The following is an 18920-nucleotide window of genomic DNA, read 5'->3' as shown; positions in this document are numbered from 1 at the left end:
ATTTATACATCATAATTTCATAGAAGTTTGACGTTTTAAATAACACGTGCACTGCGTGGACTATCAAATCCGCTGCAGACTTTTCTTTATCTGAATCTACCTTTCATAGCATGAGAGAGACAAAAGTTGGACAAAAGCTTCATCAAGCAACAAACAAAAACACGTTCATCATTAGTATCCGAATGTGCTTCAGCTGACGTTTCCTGTATTCCTGTTGACGGCTGTCACTCGAGCTCGTCTCGTCCAGTCTCGTCTGTCAATGAGTGAAGAAGCAAAAGCCGCAGTCATCGCGGCGAAGATTACCTTATTTTGGCTGCTGCATCCAAGCTGCGTCCAATAAATATAAGGGGGAGATAAGACCGACTTCAAAATTCCACCAGCATCGGTGCCATCGGGTCCCTCATCTCTCCGATCTGCTGACTGGTAGGTCGCGAACACTGTTCAACACGACTCCATTAATCTGTTTGTGCATTCCCAAAGCAACAGCCCCAGGCTCCAGCAGATATATGCAGTAATGCCTGCACTCAATACCCGAGCTGATAACGAGTTTGTGCTACTGCGCGAGGCAATTAGTTGCCGCTTTAATGTTCGCCCGTGGTTCGTGTATCGCTTCACTGGCGTCAACGATCACCACAACATTCGTGGATTTCGTGACTTTCTTCTGTGACTAGTTTGCGAAATAACTACTTCAGATAAACACAAGCAGTATGCAGGAAGATTTCTAATACAAAACAAAAACTATTCATTAACATAATTTTTATTTTATGTTCTATAGTTCGTTTTTTTAGCATTAGAAAGAAGTTCAAAGAAGGTAAGCGATCTTGACATGCCTTTTTATTGAAAAACACTTTTTAAAATGTGTTTTTCAATTAAAAGATACATCAAGATTGTTTACCTTATTTCTGATGCTAAAAAAACGAACTATAATACATAATTATTCTTGTTGATAGTTGGGTGTAGGCTTTAAGTGAGAGTTGCGAACCTAACTACTAGTCTACTACCATTAGCTGCAACCCATATTATGACCCTACCTTTGAAACCCTACCTTATAGTTGTCAAGACTAGTCTTTAGTCTATTCCCTAAAAAATAATTTATGCATACACGCCAGGGACCGGCCCGCTATCCCTTATAGAGGGTTTGGTAAGGGGTTTGCATAAGGCTTAACTCACCATGGTGCTACTTTATTAGTTGCAGATATTTACACAGCTGATAGTACTCGGTTCCTGGAGTACATTTAAGTATGAAACATTATATCAAATATCATTTATTATCAGGCAACTAAGGCCCATAGATACATACCTTACAAACTAACATACATACAATAGTAAAATCTTACAAGCTAAAAAATTATTTTGGCGATTAAAAATATTGAATGAAATACAGTGTTGCCAACCTTATTTTAAATGTCATTTCTGACAAATAAGTGAACCATAGACTTTTTTTTAATTTTATTCATTCATTCATTCTTTTCTCGCCCATACCCTCCATTTTCGCTACTTCTTGATTTAAAAATATTTGTTGAATTTACAATTTAATTTTAAAGTAAGTGCTTGGTCGTAGGAAAAGTATTGTATGCAACGTTGTTTAACTGAGTCAAAAAATACTTGTGGCGTCTTTATTATCAATTTTCGGCTTCGCCTCAAATTGTTACTCACGCCACTCGCCTTTTTTGACCTCTTTTAAACAATGGTTGCATAAAATACTATTATGTTTTGTTTATACAGACTTGTTCTGAGTACACCCACAAAATATACTTTATTCATGTAGGCCTAGCAACAAGTTCTTATGAATAATATAAATATTAATTATATATATGAATTATTGGATAGATTTTGAAACAAATGGATGAGCAATAAAATATTTATTTAAAATCATGAAATCATTAAGAATTGATTATAAAAACTCATGATCCACACTGGTACATTTTTAGGGTTCCGTACCTCAATAGGAAAAAACGGAACTCTTATAGGATCACTCGTGCGTCTGTCTGTCCGTCCGTCTGTCACAGCCGATTTTCTCCAGAACTACTGGACCAATTAAGTTGAAATTTGGTACACCTATGTAAGTTTGTGACCCAAAGACGGACATGTAACGTAAACAAATGTATTTTAAACATGGAGGCCACTTTTGGGGAGTAAAAGAAAAAAAAAAAGTTTTTCAAACTATATCGTGTTACATATCAAATGAAAGAGCTTATTGTAAGGATCTCAAATATATTTATTTTATAATTTTCGAATAAATATTTTAGAAGTAATTCAAGAAAATAGGCATAAAAATTACCATTCCCCCCCTTTATCTCCGAAACTACTAGGTCTAAAATTTTGAAAAAAATACATAAAATAGGTCTATACCTATAGATGACAGGAAAACCTATTAGAAATGTACAGTCAAGCGTGAGTCGGACTTAATTACTTAGTTTTTGATCCGACCCCTACGGATTTTTGAAAGACATTTTACTCACGTTTCACATAAAAAAATACATTTTTAAAAATTGTGTAATGTAAATTGGAACGCGAGTCCGACTCGCACTTGGCCGGTTTTTTTTTGGTATAATTTGGTAGTACTACAGACAGTAGTAAGACAGTTTAGTATCAAAAAAATTTAATCACCTGGTGGTGATTTACACTCCATCCATATGAAATAAAACAAAAAAAAACTCAAAAAGTTTTTAAGGCTCCATAGCAAAATTGGTAAAAAATAGAATCCTTCTCATGTATGGTGACAGTTCAGTATAGTATCAAAAAACCGGGCAAGTGCGAGTCGGACTCGCGCACGAAGGGTTCCATACCATAATGCAAAAAAAAAACGAAAAAAAGAAGCAAAAAAAAACGGTCACCCATCCAAGTACTGACCACTCCCGACGTTGCTTAACTTTGGTCAAAAATCACGTTTGTTGTATGGGAGCCCCATTTAAATCTTTATTTTATTCTGTTTTTAGTATTTGTTGTTATAGCGGCAACAGAAATACATCATCTGTGAAAATTTCAACTGTCTAGCTATCAGCCTATCACGGTTCGTGAGATACAGCCTGGTGACAGACGGACGGACGGACGGACGGACGGACGGACAGCGAAGTCTTAGTAATAGGGTCCCGTTTTACCCTTTGGGTACGGAACCCTAAAAATTAAAGCATATAAAATCCACTCTTCCCACCTACATATTTATAATTCGCCACCACTTGTAGAAATAAAATTGCCTTGCAAGATTGTATATCTTCATTCATTCTATTACTTTTTTGTCTTCATTCTGTTAGGTTTCAGATGATTAGCTGGGTGTGGCTTAAGAAATCTAAGGGACACATTTGAAAAGTTGCTGACAATCACCTGTATAATCATGACTAAACATCGATTTCGATCCATCGATGATTATCTAAGCGTGTAATATGTGGTGCAGGTGGGGGGAGATGCTGGGCGCGTGCTCGGCGGGCGAGGTGTTCGCCCTGCTGGAGGGCGGCGGCGGCTCCGGGTCCGCGCTGCTCGCGCTGTACGGCGCCGTGCGCGAGCCCTGGCTCACGCGCGCGCTGCTCGCCTACCACGCGCGCACCGGCTCCGCGCGCGCCGTGGAGCTGCTCGCGCGCGCGCCCGAGCCGCACGCCAAGCACCTGCTGGACGCGCTGCACGAGCAGCTGCGCGACCCCGCCGTGCGCCGCTCCGCGCTGCTCGCGCTGGCGCCCCTGCTGGCGCGGCGCCCCGCCTGGCTGCACCGCCTGCAGCCGCCGCACCCGCTGCCGAGGGAGCTGCTGCGCGCCGCGCGCACCGAGCGCGAGGTGCTGCCGCTGCTGTACGCGCTCATGGCGCTGGCCGCGCTGCTGCCCGCCGCGCCCGCCCTGGCGGCCGCGCTGGCGCCCGAGCTCGCCGACGCGCTGCTGCGGCCCGCGCAGCTGGAGCCCGCGCCGCCTGCGCCCGCGCGCGACCATCTACTCTTAGCGCAGCTGGCGCTCTTCCGCGCGCTCTACGCCACGCATCCCGTGACTCTGTTGGAGGCCCTGCGCGCGGAGCACGCGGCCGCGTCCGCCGCCACGCGCGACGCCTGGCAGCGCGGGCTGGCGCCGCTGCTGGCCTCCGTGCGCCTGCACCCGGCGCTCGTCACGGGCAGCCGCGCACGCGAGGCCGACGCCGGCCGCTGGGCGCGCCTCGAGTGGCACGACGTCGTGGCCGAGACGCGCCGCCTGTCGCTGACGCCGCGCGAGCGCCAGGAGGAGCGCGAGCGGCCCGCCCAGCCGCCGCCCGCACCCGCCGCGCCCGCGTCGCCCGCGCCGGGCTGCGGGGCGCACGCCGCCCGCGCGGCCTCGGCGTTGCGCCCCGGCACGGACCCGTGGTTCCCGCTGGCGGAGCGCTGCGGCGCGGATTCGGCGCCGCACACGCCGCTGCCGGCCGAGGCGGACGCGGGCGAGCCGCCGGAGGCCGCGGTGGAGGCGACGCCGGAGAACACGCCCGCGAAGGAGACGCGCGAGCGGTTCCGCTTCCCGGCGGAGTCGAGCGCCGTGCGCGCCATCGGGCGCCGCTCGCAGCCGCCGTCACCGCTGCGCAAGGAGACGTCGCCGCTGGGCGGCGCGGGCCCGGGCGCCGGCGACGCGTACGCGGGCCGGCTGACGCGGATGGCGCTGGACCGCGCGGCGCTGGAGGCCGAGGGCGGCGGCCGCGCGAGCGCCACGCAGCGGCGCGGGCCGGACTCGCCGGTGCCGTTCGGGGGCGGGCCGCCGCCGGCGGGGGCGCCGCTGGCGCGGCCGGAGCCGCGCGGGCCGGGCGCGCCGGACGCGGAGCCGCTCAACGTGGAGGACCGCGAGGTGCTGGAGCTGACGGCGCGGGCGCGCGCCGACGACGCGTGGGCGGACAGCGAGGCGGCGCCGCCGGCCGCGGCGCTGGCGCGCGCGCTGGACCCGCGCCGCGGGCCGCTGCGCCCCGCCCGCCCCGCCCGCCCCGCGCGCACCCGCGCCGCGGGCGCCCCGCCGCCGCGCCGCCCCGCCTCGTGCGGCCCGCGCCCGCCCCGGCGCTCCACGGAGGTCGCCGTGCAGACGGTGGACGCGTGGCCGGAACCCTACGAGTTCATCATTGCCGATTTCTATAGGAATCTTCCCGATGATTTTTCAAAAGAGGTGAGAATTGGCTTACCGTTGGAAGCCGTAATTATTTTAAGACCACATTTTTTTGCTTTTATTCAACAGTATTATTTTGTATCCTCTTACAAGCTTTTAGTTTCACCTGTCCAGCTATCTGTAGTTAATATTTGATATTTTCAATCATAGATAAATATATGAAGGTATGATCATATGGCTCTATTGTACAATTGATAGCTGTTGGTTCTCCGAATAATAAATAAATAAATAAATAAATATAGGAAGGTGTCCAGGGACCCCTTAACAAAAATGGCAATTTTTAATATTACCGAAAGTTTTAATTGGTGAAATATGTGTGTGTCGTCATCAGGGCTCAGAGCCTGCGTCGCCGTGCGAGCGCCTGGACAAGTACCTGTCGTCGCTGTACTCGGGCTCGGGCGCGGCCGCGGGGGTGGGGGAGGAGCGGCGCGGGGAGGCCGCCGAGCAGCTGGCGCTGCTGCACGCGCAGCTGCTGTACGAGCGCTGGCGGCGCGAGGCGCACGCCGAGCGCAACCGCCGCCTGCTGGGCCGCTGCCGACAGGTCACTATTATACTAACCCTATGTATACTTACACTCGCCACTCTGACAATTAAACGTTCGTTGCTTTTGCTGTTTCACTTGTAGCATAAAAGTAAATGTGACAGGAAAGCAGTTGGTTGACATGACTTAAGGGGGTTGGTTGACATGACTTAACATGAAATGAATTAATAAACAATAACAATAAACAATATTTTCTCAAAAATGGACGACAAAGTCGACTTTGCCGTCTAAAAAATAGGTCGCGAAGCACGTAGTTTATGGTCAGTCAAAAATTAAAAAGTTAAAAACATTGCAGTCTCGATTTTGGGACTGCAATGTTGCATACAAATTCCATTATTTGTCGAATTCCAAATTTTTTAAAAGTTGAAATGACCATATCAAATGAAGGCACAGGCCCATTAAACAGCCAAACAGATGATTAGTACCGCGACTATTTAGATGTCTCAAATAGGTTGGCGTATTTTCGGCAGAAAAATACACTTCTATTTTTTTATTAAAAAAAATAAAAAGGCGGCAAGGACTTTTTTCTGTCAAAATATATATGTAAGAACGTTGCTTTTGTAAAATATTTCTATGATATTTATATTTCTTGCACCATTTTTGAGAAAAGCACTATATATGACTCGGCTGGAAGGCTACTTGCTGGCTTCGGATTCAATTAAACGGACTCCCAAGGTCGTCCGTTTAAAACGAATCCTCAGCCTGCAAGTAGCTACTTCCGAGCCTCGACAATAATGTACTATTATTTGGTAGCATACAATGTTTAGGTAATGGGCTAGTATCTCTTTTTAAGTATTGTAAATACTTGTATTAAGAGAATACCGCTCTTCCATTATAGGTAATTTACAGTTTCTTTTAATGCTATTAACAATAGTGTATTATCTGCTTCCAGGTGCGCGCACTCGAGTTACAGAATCAAGCGTTGAGGGAGCACGCGCGCGCCGCCCAGCGCGAGCGCGACGCCCTGCGCGCGCGGCTCCAGCGCGAGCCGCCGCCGCCGCCGCCGCAGCTGCGGCCCGACCACGAGGCGCGCCTCGAGGCCGCGCTGGCCGAGGAGCGCGCCGCGCGCGCCCGCGCCGAGGCCGCGCTGCGCGAGGCCGAGGCCGCCCGCGCCCACGACCACGCCGAGCTGCAGCGGGCGCGCGGCGAGGCGTTCGAGTCGGCGCGCCACGTGGAGGCGCTGGCGCGCGGCGCGCTGGCGGCCGAGCGGCGCGCCGAGCACGTGCGCCGCCTGCGCCGCGAGCTGCTCGTGCTGTCGGAGCGCGAGGCGCGGCTCACGGCCGCCGCGCAGGCCGCGCTCAGGGAGCGGCAGGCGCACGCCGGCGCGGGCGAGGAGCGCGCCGCGCGCGCCGCCGCGGAGCGCCTGGCGGCCGCCAGGGCGGAGGCGGACGCGGCCGCGGCGCGCGCGGAGGCGGCGGCGGCGCGCGCGGCGGAGCTGGAGGCGGCGCTGGCGGGCCGGGACGCGGTGGTCGCGGAGCTGAAGCGCGCCGCGCGCACGGCGGCGGAGGAGGGCGCGGCGCGGCTGGACGCGCTGCAGGACAAGTACGCGAGCCTGCTGCGCGTGCTGCGCGCGAGCGAGCTGCGGCGGCTGGCGCGGCTGGCGGGCGAGTCGGTGCGCGCGTCGCCGCTGCCGTCGCCGGCGGGCGCGGCGGTGTCGCTGGCGGACTGCAGCCGCGTGCGGCGCCTGCTGGAGGAGGAGGAGCCGCGCGACAGTTAGCGCCCGACCCCCGCCCCGCGCCCCGCCCCGCGCCGCCCCCTGCTCTCCTACTGTTTCTTCCTGTGACCGCTCCGTTGCCGACGAAGGACAGTTTTGAGTCTTGACAGTGCCGCATCTAGCCGCTGCGACCGGCCCAGTGTATAAAGCGTCGCGCGAATACATCCGACACACCGAATCTTAACATGTTAGTGGAGCATTTGGACTGGCGACGAGAACTAAAATTGACGAAATAATCGGGAGCTTTACAGTGAACGCAGAAAGACGGACGACGGTAACATATTTGTAGGCAAACTTCACAGCTGCGGTTCGAAATTACATTATTTGGAAGAAAGGTCAGCCGGTTTGATGACGGCCGAGTGATGGCATATTTTTTTTGTGTATATTGATATTTGAAGCTTTGGTGTGTTGGATCGTCTCATATGCTTCTCCGAGTTCCCCGCGCCGCCGCCTGCGGGGGCCGGTACTACGATGCATGCTTCTTACTTATAAGAGTGTATCCCATTTCATTCAAAATGTTTATTGTTTGGTTAACTGTTCTAAATATTATATTGTAATAAAGCAAATTTCTTTTACTTTCCGACGTATCATTAATCGAATGCACCGTCAAGGTGGATCAATTTATTTTTTTGATGGCGTGTTACGGGAGTTAACACGTCGCCAGGCTGCCTTTGCTGAGAACTCTTTTTTAACCCCCGACGATTTACTTGAAATATACATTTTATTATTTATCGCAAGGAGTGCCTTTGTCAGTTTTCAGACCTCTACATCAAAATTTGCGGAAGTCTCATACGAACTTCCATCACCTAGTTTTCGGGGTTAGGGATAAAAAGTTCCAAGTTTAAGAATTTATTTATTGTTAACATTTTTGAATGATTCACGGTTAGTTTCACAAGACTTAGAATAGACAAAAGGTAAGTTAGTGAGGTAAGTAGTGTCACCCAATGTATGGGACGTGCAAATTTTGGTATCGGATAAAGCCACTTTGCACAGATGTAGTATACGTAAAGCTAAGCCAATCCAGCCCGGTGGCCATCCGTCACCCCCTGGTGGGTAGGCAGGTGGGTACACGCCGCAGCCTTTTAGTTCCTGTGAGTTTCTATAATTGGCTTTCTGTATCCACTATAATTCTATGGTATTGTCTTAGCTGTTGGATCTCTAATAAAATAAAAATCATATCGGCTTCTATTTACCTACCACCTCGAGTTTGGTATCATTTCCAGATAAATCGGGCATAAGAAATTCATTTTTGAGACATTTAATGTACAGTTAAATAGAATAAAAAAAAATATTCACGAACAAATCAAAATCGGTTTGCAATTTTTGAAGTGAAAACTTCTTTAGCGGCGCTGAGCACTTTTTGAGGTGGGGAAAAAATGATAAACTCGAGACAGCGTAACGCGCTGACGTCATGAGTAACGGACAATGTCATTCAACAAAGAACTTTAGTCATAACCTCTAGCGGCCCACCATACAAGGAAAATTGGCAATCGAATTTGAATCAACGGTAAGAAAATCGAACGAAATGAAATAAAAGAAACTATTCAATTTCATTAGAGGTAATTTGTACTAGTATTAGGACATTGAACCCCAAGAGGATAACTTATCATTACCAGGTCAATTATTTAAAACTGACTTATAGACTGAGTTCAAAGCTTGAATCCATTACAAATTACTTTGACTGCCCCCCCCCCCCTGCCTACCTGCCAGGGGGTGGCGGATGTCTACCTGGCTCAATTAGCTTAGTTTTACTTAGTTTACTTAGTTTTTAATTTGTAAATTTCCGCTTTCTAGGACCTGAGGAAGTACCTACCCTAAGAATTTTGATGATCATCACATCATCAGTGAGTGAATCAGTGACGAAATCGGGATTTCTTTCTATGTCAATAAGTTCAATAACGTCTTAAGTATAAAAGAAATGGGTCAATTTCTGAACACGATTTTTTTTCTGTCCGTGATGAAAATCGCGGGTTAGCATCAGATAATACTTACCATTTTTTTTTTACATAAAGAAGCCACACTTTCACACCGGGTTCCATATGAATTCACTGATTAATTGGTTTTTAGAGTACACTTAAAAATACCTAAAGGCTCAAATTACTACTCCCGTGCCCTGTCCGGAATCTACTTTTGAGCATAATGAAAAATCCTACGAAAAATTCTACATTAGTATCACTAATTTTGGGTCAAATACTTAAACTAGATGATATTTACTATCACTGAGCACATACACTATTAACTTCATTGTGGTAAATAACTCGTGATCGAAGTTTAAATTTTGTCCGAGCGCGCGAGTAAAATTTCGTCGGCAAAACTCAAAGGGCTCTGACAGCCGACGTCTGTATCTGAACCGCCTCGAGTCCCGCCTCACTTGTACTGGCAGTATTCGGCTGTTTCTCAAAGCAAGTGGATGTACGTCAAGCCGCGGCGTGTTCGAGCAAATCACATAAATATTTCGGAATCCGGGTGGGCGACAATTTTTTTCTAATTTCGATGCCCCTTATAAATTTTATTTCCCACATAGCTTTTCAATAACAATTGTCATATTTAGGAGCCCTTTATGTATCTTTATGTAAGCGATAACATAACAGTTTGGTTAAACACGATTTAAATTTTTGGTGAATTTTTTTATTACGAATTCTAATTTCCGTGCCCTAATTCCCATGGAATATTTACCTAAAACAGCTGATTAAGTGGCAAGTGGCAAGTGGCATTATTTAAAACTGACTTATAGACTGAGTTCAAAGCTTGAATCCATTACAAATTACTTTGACTGCCCCCCCCCCCCCTGCCTACCTGCCAGGGGGTGGCGGATGTCTACCTGGCTCAATTAGCTTAGTTTTACTTAGTTTACTTAGTTTTTAATTTGTAAATTTCCGCTTTCTAGGACCTGAGGAAGTACCTACCCTAAGAATTTTGATGATCATCACATCATCAGTGAGTGAATCAGTGACGAAATCGGGATTTCTTTCTATGTCAATAAGTTCAATAACGTCTTAAGTATAAAAGAAATGGGTCAATTTCTGAACACGATTTTTTTTCTGTCCGTGATGAAAATCGCGGGTTAGCATCAGATAATACTTACCATTTTTTTTTTACATAAAGAAGCCACACTTTCACACCGGGTTCCATATGAATTCACTGATTAATTGGTTTTTAGAGTACACTTAAAAATACCTAAAGGCTCAAATTACTACTCCCGTGCCCTGTCCGGAATCTACTTTTGAGCATAATGAAAAATCCTACGAAAAATTCTACATTAGTATCACTAATTTTGGGTCAAATACTTAAACTAGATGATATTTACTATCACTGAGCACATACACTATTAACTTCATTGTGGTAAATAACTCGTGATCGAAGTTTAAATTTTGTCCGAGCGCGCGAGTAAAATTTCGTCGGCAAAACTCAAAGGGCTCTGACAGCCGACGTCTGTATCTGAACCGCCTCGAGTCCCGCCTCACTTGTACTGGCAGTATTCGGCTGTTTCTCAAAGCAAGTGGATGTACGTCAAGCCGCGGCGTGTTCGAGCAAATCGCATAAATATTTCGGAATCCGGGTGGGCGACAATTTTTTTCTAATTTCGATGCCCCTTATAAATTTTATTTCCCACATAGCTTTTCAATAACAATTGTCATATTTAGGAGCCCTTTATGTATCTTTATGTAAGCGATAACATAACAGTTTGGTTAAACACGATTTAAATTTTTGGTGAATTTTTTTATTACGAATTCTAATTTCCGTGCCCTAATTCCCATGGAATATTTACCTAAAACAGCTGATTAAGTGGCACGGGAATTAGAAAGTATTACATTTATTGTCAACATATTTTTAATTGGGGGCACTGTAAGTTAATTGGCAATGTTTACGTCATATTATTATTACATATATATATATTGGCATTGAATATATATTATATGTAATAATAATATGACGTATATCTTTCTATTTTACATTTAAGGAAATCTCAAAGAATGCACAAAAATCTATGAACGGTTTTTTAGTATAAGTACTATAGTACATACTTACAGGGTGGACCCGAATAACCCGGGCAATTTTAATACGTAAGGTAAGGTGGGGTAAGACGACACTGGGGTAAGACTATCACTTGTATGGAATCCTCGTACTGTTAGTCTTGCGCCACCTTACCTTATTCATTGACCATATTATAACATTAAAATATTATATAAACATAAAACTATTTTTGGAATTATTACATATTATAATACCCGTACCTAAGGTTACATGAAACAAAATGAATCAAATTTACAATGGTTTTTTTTTTGTAAACTTGACAGCTGACAGCGTAAGCCGTATAAAGTTTAAATATCTGGGAGACCGAGCTTTGCTCGGAAAACATATACCTACCTAAAAACTCAAAAATGCGCGTTTTCCCAGAGACACCTGGCTAGATCGATTTTTCATCCCAGAAAACGCCCATATATGATCAAATTTCATCGAAATCGTTAGAGCTGTTTCCGAGATCCCCGAAATATATACAAAAATTGCTCGTTTAATAGATTAGTTGTTATAAATTAGTTTTTCTAATAGGTACAAGAAAAATTTAATATATCCTATTCTTACTATATTATAAATGCGAAAGTATCTCTGTCTGTCTGTCTGTTATCTCGTCACGCTTAAGCCGCTGAAACAATATCATCTTGATAATACATATTTGGCATGGAGATAGTTTGAGGCCTGAAGAAGGACAAAGGATCTGGGGGCACGGCAGTGCCGCCGCCAAGTCGAGCAAAACAAAGTGGTACGGCCGTACCATCAAATCTCAATAACATTCTATCTAAATAACATTTAATTTGAGCATGTAGTCTAAGAATTAATACACTTTAAAATCCCTTAGTTTTGTCACTGGCACAATCACTCTCAATCAATATTATTTTAAGGTACTTCTAGCATACCCACAAGTTCCAAATTTGAAACGTAATTAGGTTTTAGCTTTTTAAGCCAATAAAAATCTAATAATACTGCAATATTAGTCACGTTCTAAAGATAACTGCATAATTAAGTTTGTAATCCTATAGAAATATATGCGATAACGTTACATTTTAGTTCTTACAATTAGTAGGGAAAGTAAAGGTACACTACGATGGACGATGTGAGTATGAATAAAGATGTATATACATAGTATCAGTATGGCATGGGTATGATTACCCGAAAAGAAGGACAGCCTACAAAAAGAGATGAGATCCTATTAAAAAGAATTCATGTAAAAAGATGCAAATCTCGCAACGCAGTTCTTCTACTCTAGTACAAAAAAGTTTTGGGATGTAATGTGAAACCAAGTCGGTTATTTTAGTCAGTGCCAGGGGGTATTTTTTTAGCAAGTTTTTTTTTAGGAAGATTATGATATTTTTGAGAAATTACTTAACCAACCTACACTTTGAAGATTTTCCCGCAGGGCAGGGACACCCCGTATACCTATGTGTAAAGTAAGGCGGGGTAAGACTAACTTAGTTTATTTTGATCGGGGCAAGACTAACAGTATGAGGATTCCATACAAGTGATAGTCTTACCCCGGTGATAGTCTTACCCTACCTTACCTCATATGTGTTCAAACAATTTTTTGGGTTATTAATTTATGAAGGCAGCATATTCGATTTCTTCAGATTAACTTACACAATAACTTCTTCTCACTGTGCCCCTATTTATTTCTTAGTATCATTTCCTATAAGACCATATACCAGATCATACACCTTGTACCTATCTACATGCAGATACATAATGACACTTTTTAATGAATAGTTTTGTATGTAAAGGCGGACAAGTTTACGAAACTACTCAAAGTATTGTTTCGAAATACGTACATTTTACTAAGAAAGAGAGATTAGTTGCCATTAAAATAAAGGAAAGGATTAGTCAAATACGTAGTTTTTAGTGTAACATACTTTCGTAGATTTGTCGTTCGAAACTAAAATTAAAGAAGGTAAATATGTCCGATGCCACTTCAGTATGGTTGCAGTATATTATTGTAGATTAAAATATACATAAATAATAGTTTTAAGTACCAAAATAAGTTAAGAAAACAATTCCCGTGCCGTGTTCTAATTTCCGTCCTAGTAAAATCTAATTTCCATGGACACACTAATTCCCGTGCCCTGACCAAAATTTTAAATTTAAATAACTTTTATAGTTTTATGAATATTTTTATCCCATAAGAAAATTAATATTTATTATATTTTTTATCAAATTCTCAGCATAGTTTTTTTGTGTAATGTTGGTATTTCAAAATTCCATGGGAATTAGACAAAAATGCTCGTTTGGTGAAATTGACCCAAATGCAAGTGAATAAGTCCACTACTGACATCATATCCCTAGAGTTATGAGGGTTCAAAAAACGACGACGCGCTTCCAAAAAAGGTCGGTTCTTGCGCTGCGCTTGGCTCCTCTCGGCGAGGGCACGGGGCAGATTGACGAGAATGAAACTCAAGGATATATATATTAATCTGTATAATACATCCACAAACGGACATCGTACAATATAGTATATTTGGTAAAAATATCCACAACATAATATAAATAGTTAAAATATCAACAAACGCTTATTTACAATATACAAAATATACAGACGTACAAAAGAATCAACAACTTAACATAGTAGGTACGAGGATATGGTACGTATGGCGCCCGGGCGCGGCGCGGCAATAGCGACGTCTACAACTTCCAGCGTGGCGTCGGGGAACCTGCGACGCTAGAGGTTCGGTCGATCGGCAAGGTTCGGTGTCGCCGGCGACGTGGTTTCGGCAATGTTCGGCGGCGGTGGGCCGGCGCCGCTCAGGGCAGCGGCTCGACGTAGTTCTCCGGGACGAGGCCGCTCTTGCCGTTGAGCGTGCCGCGCAGCCAGCCCGGCTCGGCGCTGGCCGTCACGTTCGTGATGATCTGGTTGGGCTCGAACGACAGCTCGCCCTCGCTCTCGCCCAGGCACGCGTACAGGGTGCGCACGCGTCTGCACATACAAAACAACTACTTATTAATCTTGTCAGGAAACCTATCTGAATAATATAATATATGTACAATAAAGTAAGTAGCTAAAATTATCCTTTTGCAGGTGCTAGGTGTTACAAACCTAAACTTGTAGAAAAATGGTAATTTCGAAGATTCTAAAACGAATTAAATGATGATTTCGTCGCTATTAGAAACGGAATCACTCTACACGTGCGAATATGTACCATCAGAGACAGAGATAAACTTTTTACTATAGGATAAGGTCTATAAATGGCCAGCAAAGTGTGTTGTAGCACTAGAGAAGTCGAATAAAAGACTAGAAAGGGTGCGTTCGATATTGACCTGTAAGGGTGCGTGTAGAGTCGCGCGTGCAGCGGCGCGGCGGCGGCGAGGTGGGGGGGCGGCAGCGGCGCGCCGGGGGGAGGGGGGGAGGCGCTGCTGCTCGACACCGACTCCGCCGAGCTGCTGCTAGATCTCGTGGCGCCTGCCGAACAGAACTAATACGTCAGACCGACTGCACACCTAATAGTTAGAATTAATATTTTGGGACAATCTCATACGAATCAATTTCCTCCCACGGTAAATCCAATAAGGCTTTCACACTCAGAGAATATAACCAACGGAGTGGTCATTAACAGGCGTTCCCCTCTGTCAAAAATAGGCGGCCAATGGTCAACGACATGTCAACCACATGTATGGACTGACGTTTATCTGACATGGCAATCTTTAGGCACGTTACGTATACATTTGATGTGCCCCTCCCCCGTAAAAAACGGCAGACTATTTTGTACTGAAAATTATAGATATGGCGTCTCCGTCGGTTATATCCTCTAAGCTTTCACATTTTCAAGCATTTTTCTGCGGACGCGATACCGAATACTAAAATAGATAATTCTTTTTTTACGCCTTAATTAATAGACAGAGCTCAAAGAAAAATAATTGAATAAAGATAGAGGCGGCTAGACAAGATGCGGCGTCGTTGTTTAGAATGTGTATACCTCTGAGAGCGAGGAGCTGCGGCGGCGCGGGCGGCGGCGGCGCGAAGTGCTGCAGCAGCTGCTGGTGGTGCGGCGAGTAGCGCGCGCTGCCGGTCGCCGCCGCCGCCGTCCCCGCCGCCGCCGCCGGCAGCGCCGCCAGCGACGACAGCGGCGTCAGGTGCGGCATCGGGGGCACGGACGTGCTCTGTGGGACAGCATATACGTTGTTGTTACTCGCCCTGCTATCTAAATATGTATTGGCTATGTGCCAAGTAGAAAACGAGGTGTAAGCTGTCAAATATAGTGAATATAAAAAATATACCGATCAAATATAGGGATAAATAAGGTGGTGATACTAGTGCTCGACATGCTAATGCCCAATAGATGACACCCCGCTGTTACCTCTATTGATAATTATTTAAGTTTCAAGATGACATGTACTGGAACCGCGTCGAGCACCAGTACCACCACGATACAGGTTGGCTAAAAAATAACTGCATTCCTGCTGCCAGGGAGGGTTTGGGATTATACTTTCTATGGGCTGGTTTAATTTTTCCGCGATTTCAGGGTTGGTCCCATAGCAAAAATTGCTCAGTATAGGCCCAAAACCTCCCTCGCAACGGGAATGCAGTTATTTTTTAGCCAATGTGTGTGAAATTCCCTTCAACCCAGGATCCTGGATGGGTTAATGTTAATAGGCAGGATAGTGATCTGAGTAGCCCATGTGGCAGTGGCTGACTAGGGTAACGTGGTAACGTACGAGTATACAGTTATAATAGGTACTTACACAGTCAGCGGCGCGCAGGAGGGCAGAGGACAGTGGCGCGGGAGAAGCCCTGTAACAATGACAACGCGACAGTTATGAATACATTCACCTTGGTCAACAACCATGCCATGGGTAGGCTGACATAATAGTTACTAACTTTAAATTTCTCAAAACATTAGCATCAATAGAGGTGGTAGTGCATGAAACAACGCGTCAAAAGTATCTGCCATCCTGGAGAACTTTTCCAACCACAGAGATAAATCTCTGCAGTTTAAGACTACGCGTCAAACTCAAAACTATCTCTACCAACTAACAGATGCCTACTTTTGAGTTTGGCGCGTAGTCTGACCCGCTACTTTTGATGTTGACTAGGTACCTACTCCAGACACAACCTATATACCCGTATAAGTGATCACTACGAGTAAATTCAGGCATATACAATCATAAATAAAATTATTAACGAGCATCTATTATATATGTTAAAACTTTAGTTTATAGAATTAAAACTATAATAATTGCTATACCGTGTTCGTGTTCACATATGTATAATTATGTTACCTTGTACACTTATAATGTTGTACATGAATGCAATGATTAAATGCTCTCACAAATGAATTAAGTATTTAAATTGATCATGTGTATTTCAAAATATGCAAACACCGTGGTAATATGTTGTCACGCTAAACTTGACGACTCAATTCTCCCAGACGTCACGTCACAGAGCACAGCTGATTTGTGTTTACATCAAACCAAACGATAATAACAAGACAAAACTGAGCACCACCTACCCAGCGATAACGAATCCAGACAGGCAGATAATCATGATGGCACTTAACAGTTCACTCACAACACAAACTGCAAAACACAGAGATAGTAGATCGGTATTGAGAGCAACACACAGTTCGGCTGAGGGTGAAAGACTGAGTGTGGCAGCCGCAGCGTGCGGTATATACGCGCCGCGCCGGGCACTGCGGGCCGTGATTGGCGCGCGCGGCCCGGTGCGAGCTCGGGGACGGAGGACACGTGGCCACCTGCCACCTGCCCACCGGGGGCTTCGGACAAGCAGCACTTTAGGTATTCAGCCGAGAAGCGGCTTCACACCAGATATACTTGAGTTGTATAAGGTGAACTTTTTCTCTGCTCCAGTCAAAGAGTTTGTCTCGCCTAATTTTAGCTCTACTACATATATAATGATGTACTTGTATCCCCTATCCCTGTGTTATCCAGCAACGAATGTTGTTATCAAAAGAGTTCGGACTGTGCCGAGAGAGGCTAACTACGCACTCACCAAAGGAGTTGAATAAATTCTCATTGAGTTTAAAACACACCAAACATTTGGAATAGAAACAACATGCTACTCCCTATACATTATTATCAAACACAAAATAATTAAACTCTACTTTTCGACTTATAAACCAATTCTCGGTAGAGTGTATCAAATAAAGAGTATTAGGTAGGTAAATAATTTCAAATATAACCCGGCTGCAGTTTTTTTCGTAAGTATGAAATAAAGTGTTGAAAATGTAAAAAAAGGACAGATCTCAACCTTGAAATAACCTGCTCGTTATTATAGTCCAGCAATTATATAATTACGATCTGTTATATACAGAGGTCTCCATTGCATGCTTGTATTAAGATTGCACTTATATTAGCACCTGACATTTTTTTTTATTTTGATTGATGGTAATTCAGGTTAGGTACAATATTGCACACCTGACACAAAATATTATTAAACCTAAAGTGAACCTTTGTGTATTCAGATAAGGTATAGACCTTTGGTAAAGTCCACTGTATATGTTTCGTGTGAGAACTCGTAAAGACAATTGTTCTTGATGTAGTAAATATAGGGCCTCAAAACATCGATTAATTAGCATTGTCTTTAAAAACACGCTCTACGAGATGTATGTATACTCGTTCGATTGTTGACAAATGTACAATTAGAGAAAAGTGGGCGGTAACACCGTCACTTTAAAACTGATCGGCACTCATAATGGAGGACTTTTACCGAACAACTATACAAATTGATTTAATTCAGAGATCACTTCTCGTCCGTCGCCTCGCTCGCACTCACAGCAATTAGTACCTATGACTAGTTAATATTACGAGCGAGATGCACTGCGAGTGCTAGTACATTTTTTTTAAATTACTAATCATGCACTTCCGCAAATACAGGGTGTTTGGTACATCGTTTGCCGATTTAAAACGGCAGATAGGTTGAGTGATTTGTTATCTTCTCAGGCCTAGAAATTTTTAATTTGGCGCACATTTTTTTTCACTTCTATGCCAGTTTTGCGTAAATTTCAAATTTTTACTTGCGTAGTAGTAAAAAAAAATCATGGCCAATTTTGTTTTTCTAGGCATGAGAAGATAGCAAATGACTCAACCTATCTACCGTTTTATTTTGGCAAACGATATACCAACACCCTGTATATTGAATTACTCTTTAACAAACCCCTGACCGAACCGAAGAAACAAAATAAGGCTTGAACGAAGCTATTATCTTCAAACATGAATCAAGTTCGAGGGTGCAACAACATACATCAGAAGACATATGTCCGCCGCCATGCAGTTCAAAACGATTCTGGAAAGTGGCAGATAAAATAACAGTCTACAGCTTGCATCACCTTTCAAAGCATAATTACTCCTTATGTTTCGATAAATAGGGACTATATTGGTGTGGTGAGTTCATGCCCAGGTGTCAGCGCAAAAACTCGTCTTTCTTGCGCACCCTCCGCGCTGCGATATAATTGACAAAAGATGTTTTTTCCATCAGCATCTCCTTTCAAACACAACTGTCTCGGAGTCCGCTAACGGCTCGGGATGCTTAGATGCTTTGAGAGTGGGCATTCAACAATTTGACCATTGA

The 18920-nt window shown here is 44.8% G+C and overlaps 2 protein-coding genes across 2 annotated transcripts in view; one reads left to right on the top strand and one right to left on the bottom strand.

The window, feature by feature from the left end:
* The first annotated feature begins 216 nt into the window (after positions 1 to 216).
* Positions 217 to 7926, top strand: LOC134670962 (hamartin). The gene is made up of 4 exons (XM_063528786.1): positions 217 to 423; positions 3395 to 5096; positions 5428 to 5637; positions 6530 to 7926. The coding sequence occupies exons 2-4, from the start codon at positions 3405 to 3407 to the stop codon at positions 7352 to 7354; spliced, it is 2727 nt and encodes a 908-aa protein (XP_063384856.1). The 5' UTR covers positions 217 to 423; positions 3395 to 3404; the 3' UTR covers positions 7355 to 7926.
* A 5875-nt stretch (positions 7927 to 13801) lies between these two features.
* LOC134670483 (rho GTPase-activating protein 26) overlaps positions 13802 to 18920 on the bottom strand; it is a 72650-nt gene continuing 67531 nt past the window's right edge. The window contains exons 14-16 of the mRNA XM_063528308.1: positions 16076 to 16124; positions 14654 to 14795; positions 13802 to 14312 (exon numbers count right to left, since the gene is read on the bottom strand). Of these exons, the coding sequence (XP_063384378.1) occupies positions 14230 to 14312; positions 14654 to 14795; positions 16076 to 16124 (274 nt within the window). The 3' untranslated portion in view covers positions 13802 to 14229. The remainder of the gene's footprint in view (positions 14313 to 14653; positions 14796 to 16075; positions 16125 to 18920) is intronic.

This window comes from Cydia fagiglandana, chromosome 14 (assembly GCF_963556715.1).
Source record: "Cydia fagiglandana chromosome 14, ilCydFagi1.1, whole genome shotgun sequence".
Classification (NCBI taxonomy): Eukaryota; Metazoa; Arthropoda; class Insecta; order Lepidoptera; family Tortricidae; genus Cydia; species Cydia fagiglandana.
This window is presented reverse-complemented; position numbering and strand designations above follow the sequence as displayed.

Bases quoted from the DNA above. Each gene is read 5' to 3' on its own strand.
- LOC134670962 (XM_063528786.1), top strand. From the start codon at position 3,405: ATGCTGGGCGCGTGCTCGGCGGGCGAGGTGTTCGCCCTGCTGGAGGGC. The intron at 5,097-5,427 runs GTGAGAATTGGC...TGTCGTCATCAG, and splicing joins CCGATGATTTTTCAAAAGAG to GGCTCAGAGCCTGCGTCGCC. The intron at 5,638-6,529 runs GTCACTATTATA...ATCTGCTTCCAG, and splicing joins TGCTGGGCCGCTGCCGACAG to GTGCGCGCACTCGAGTTACA.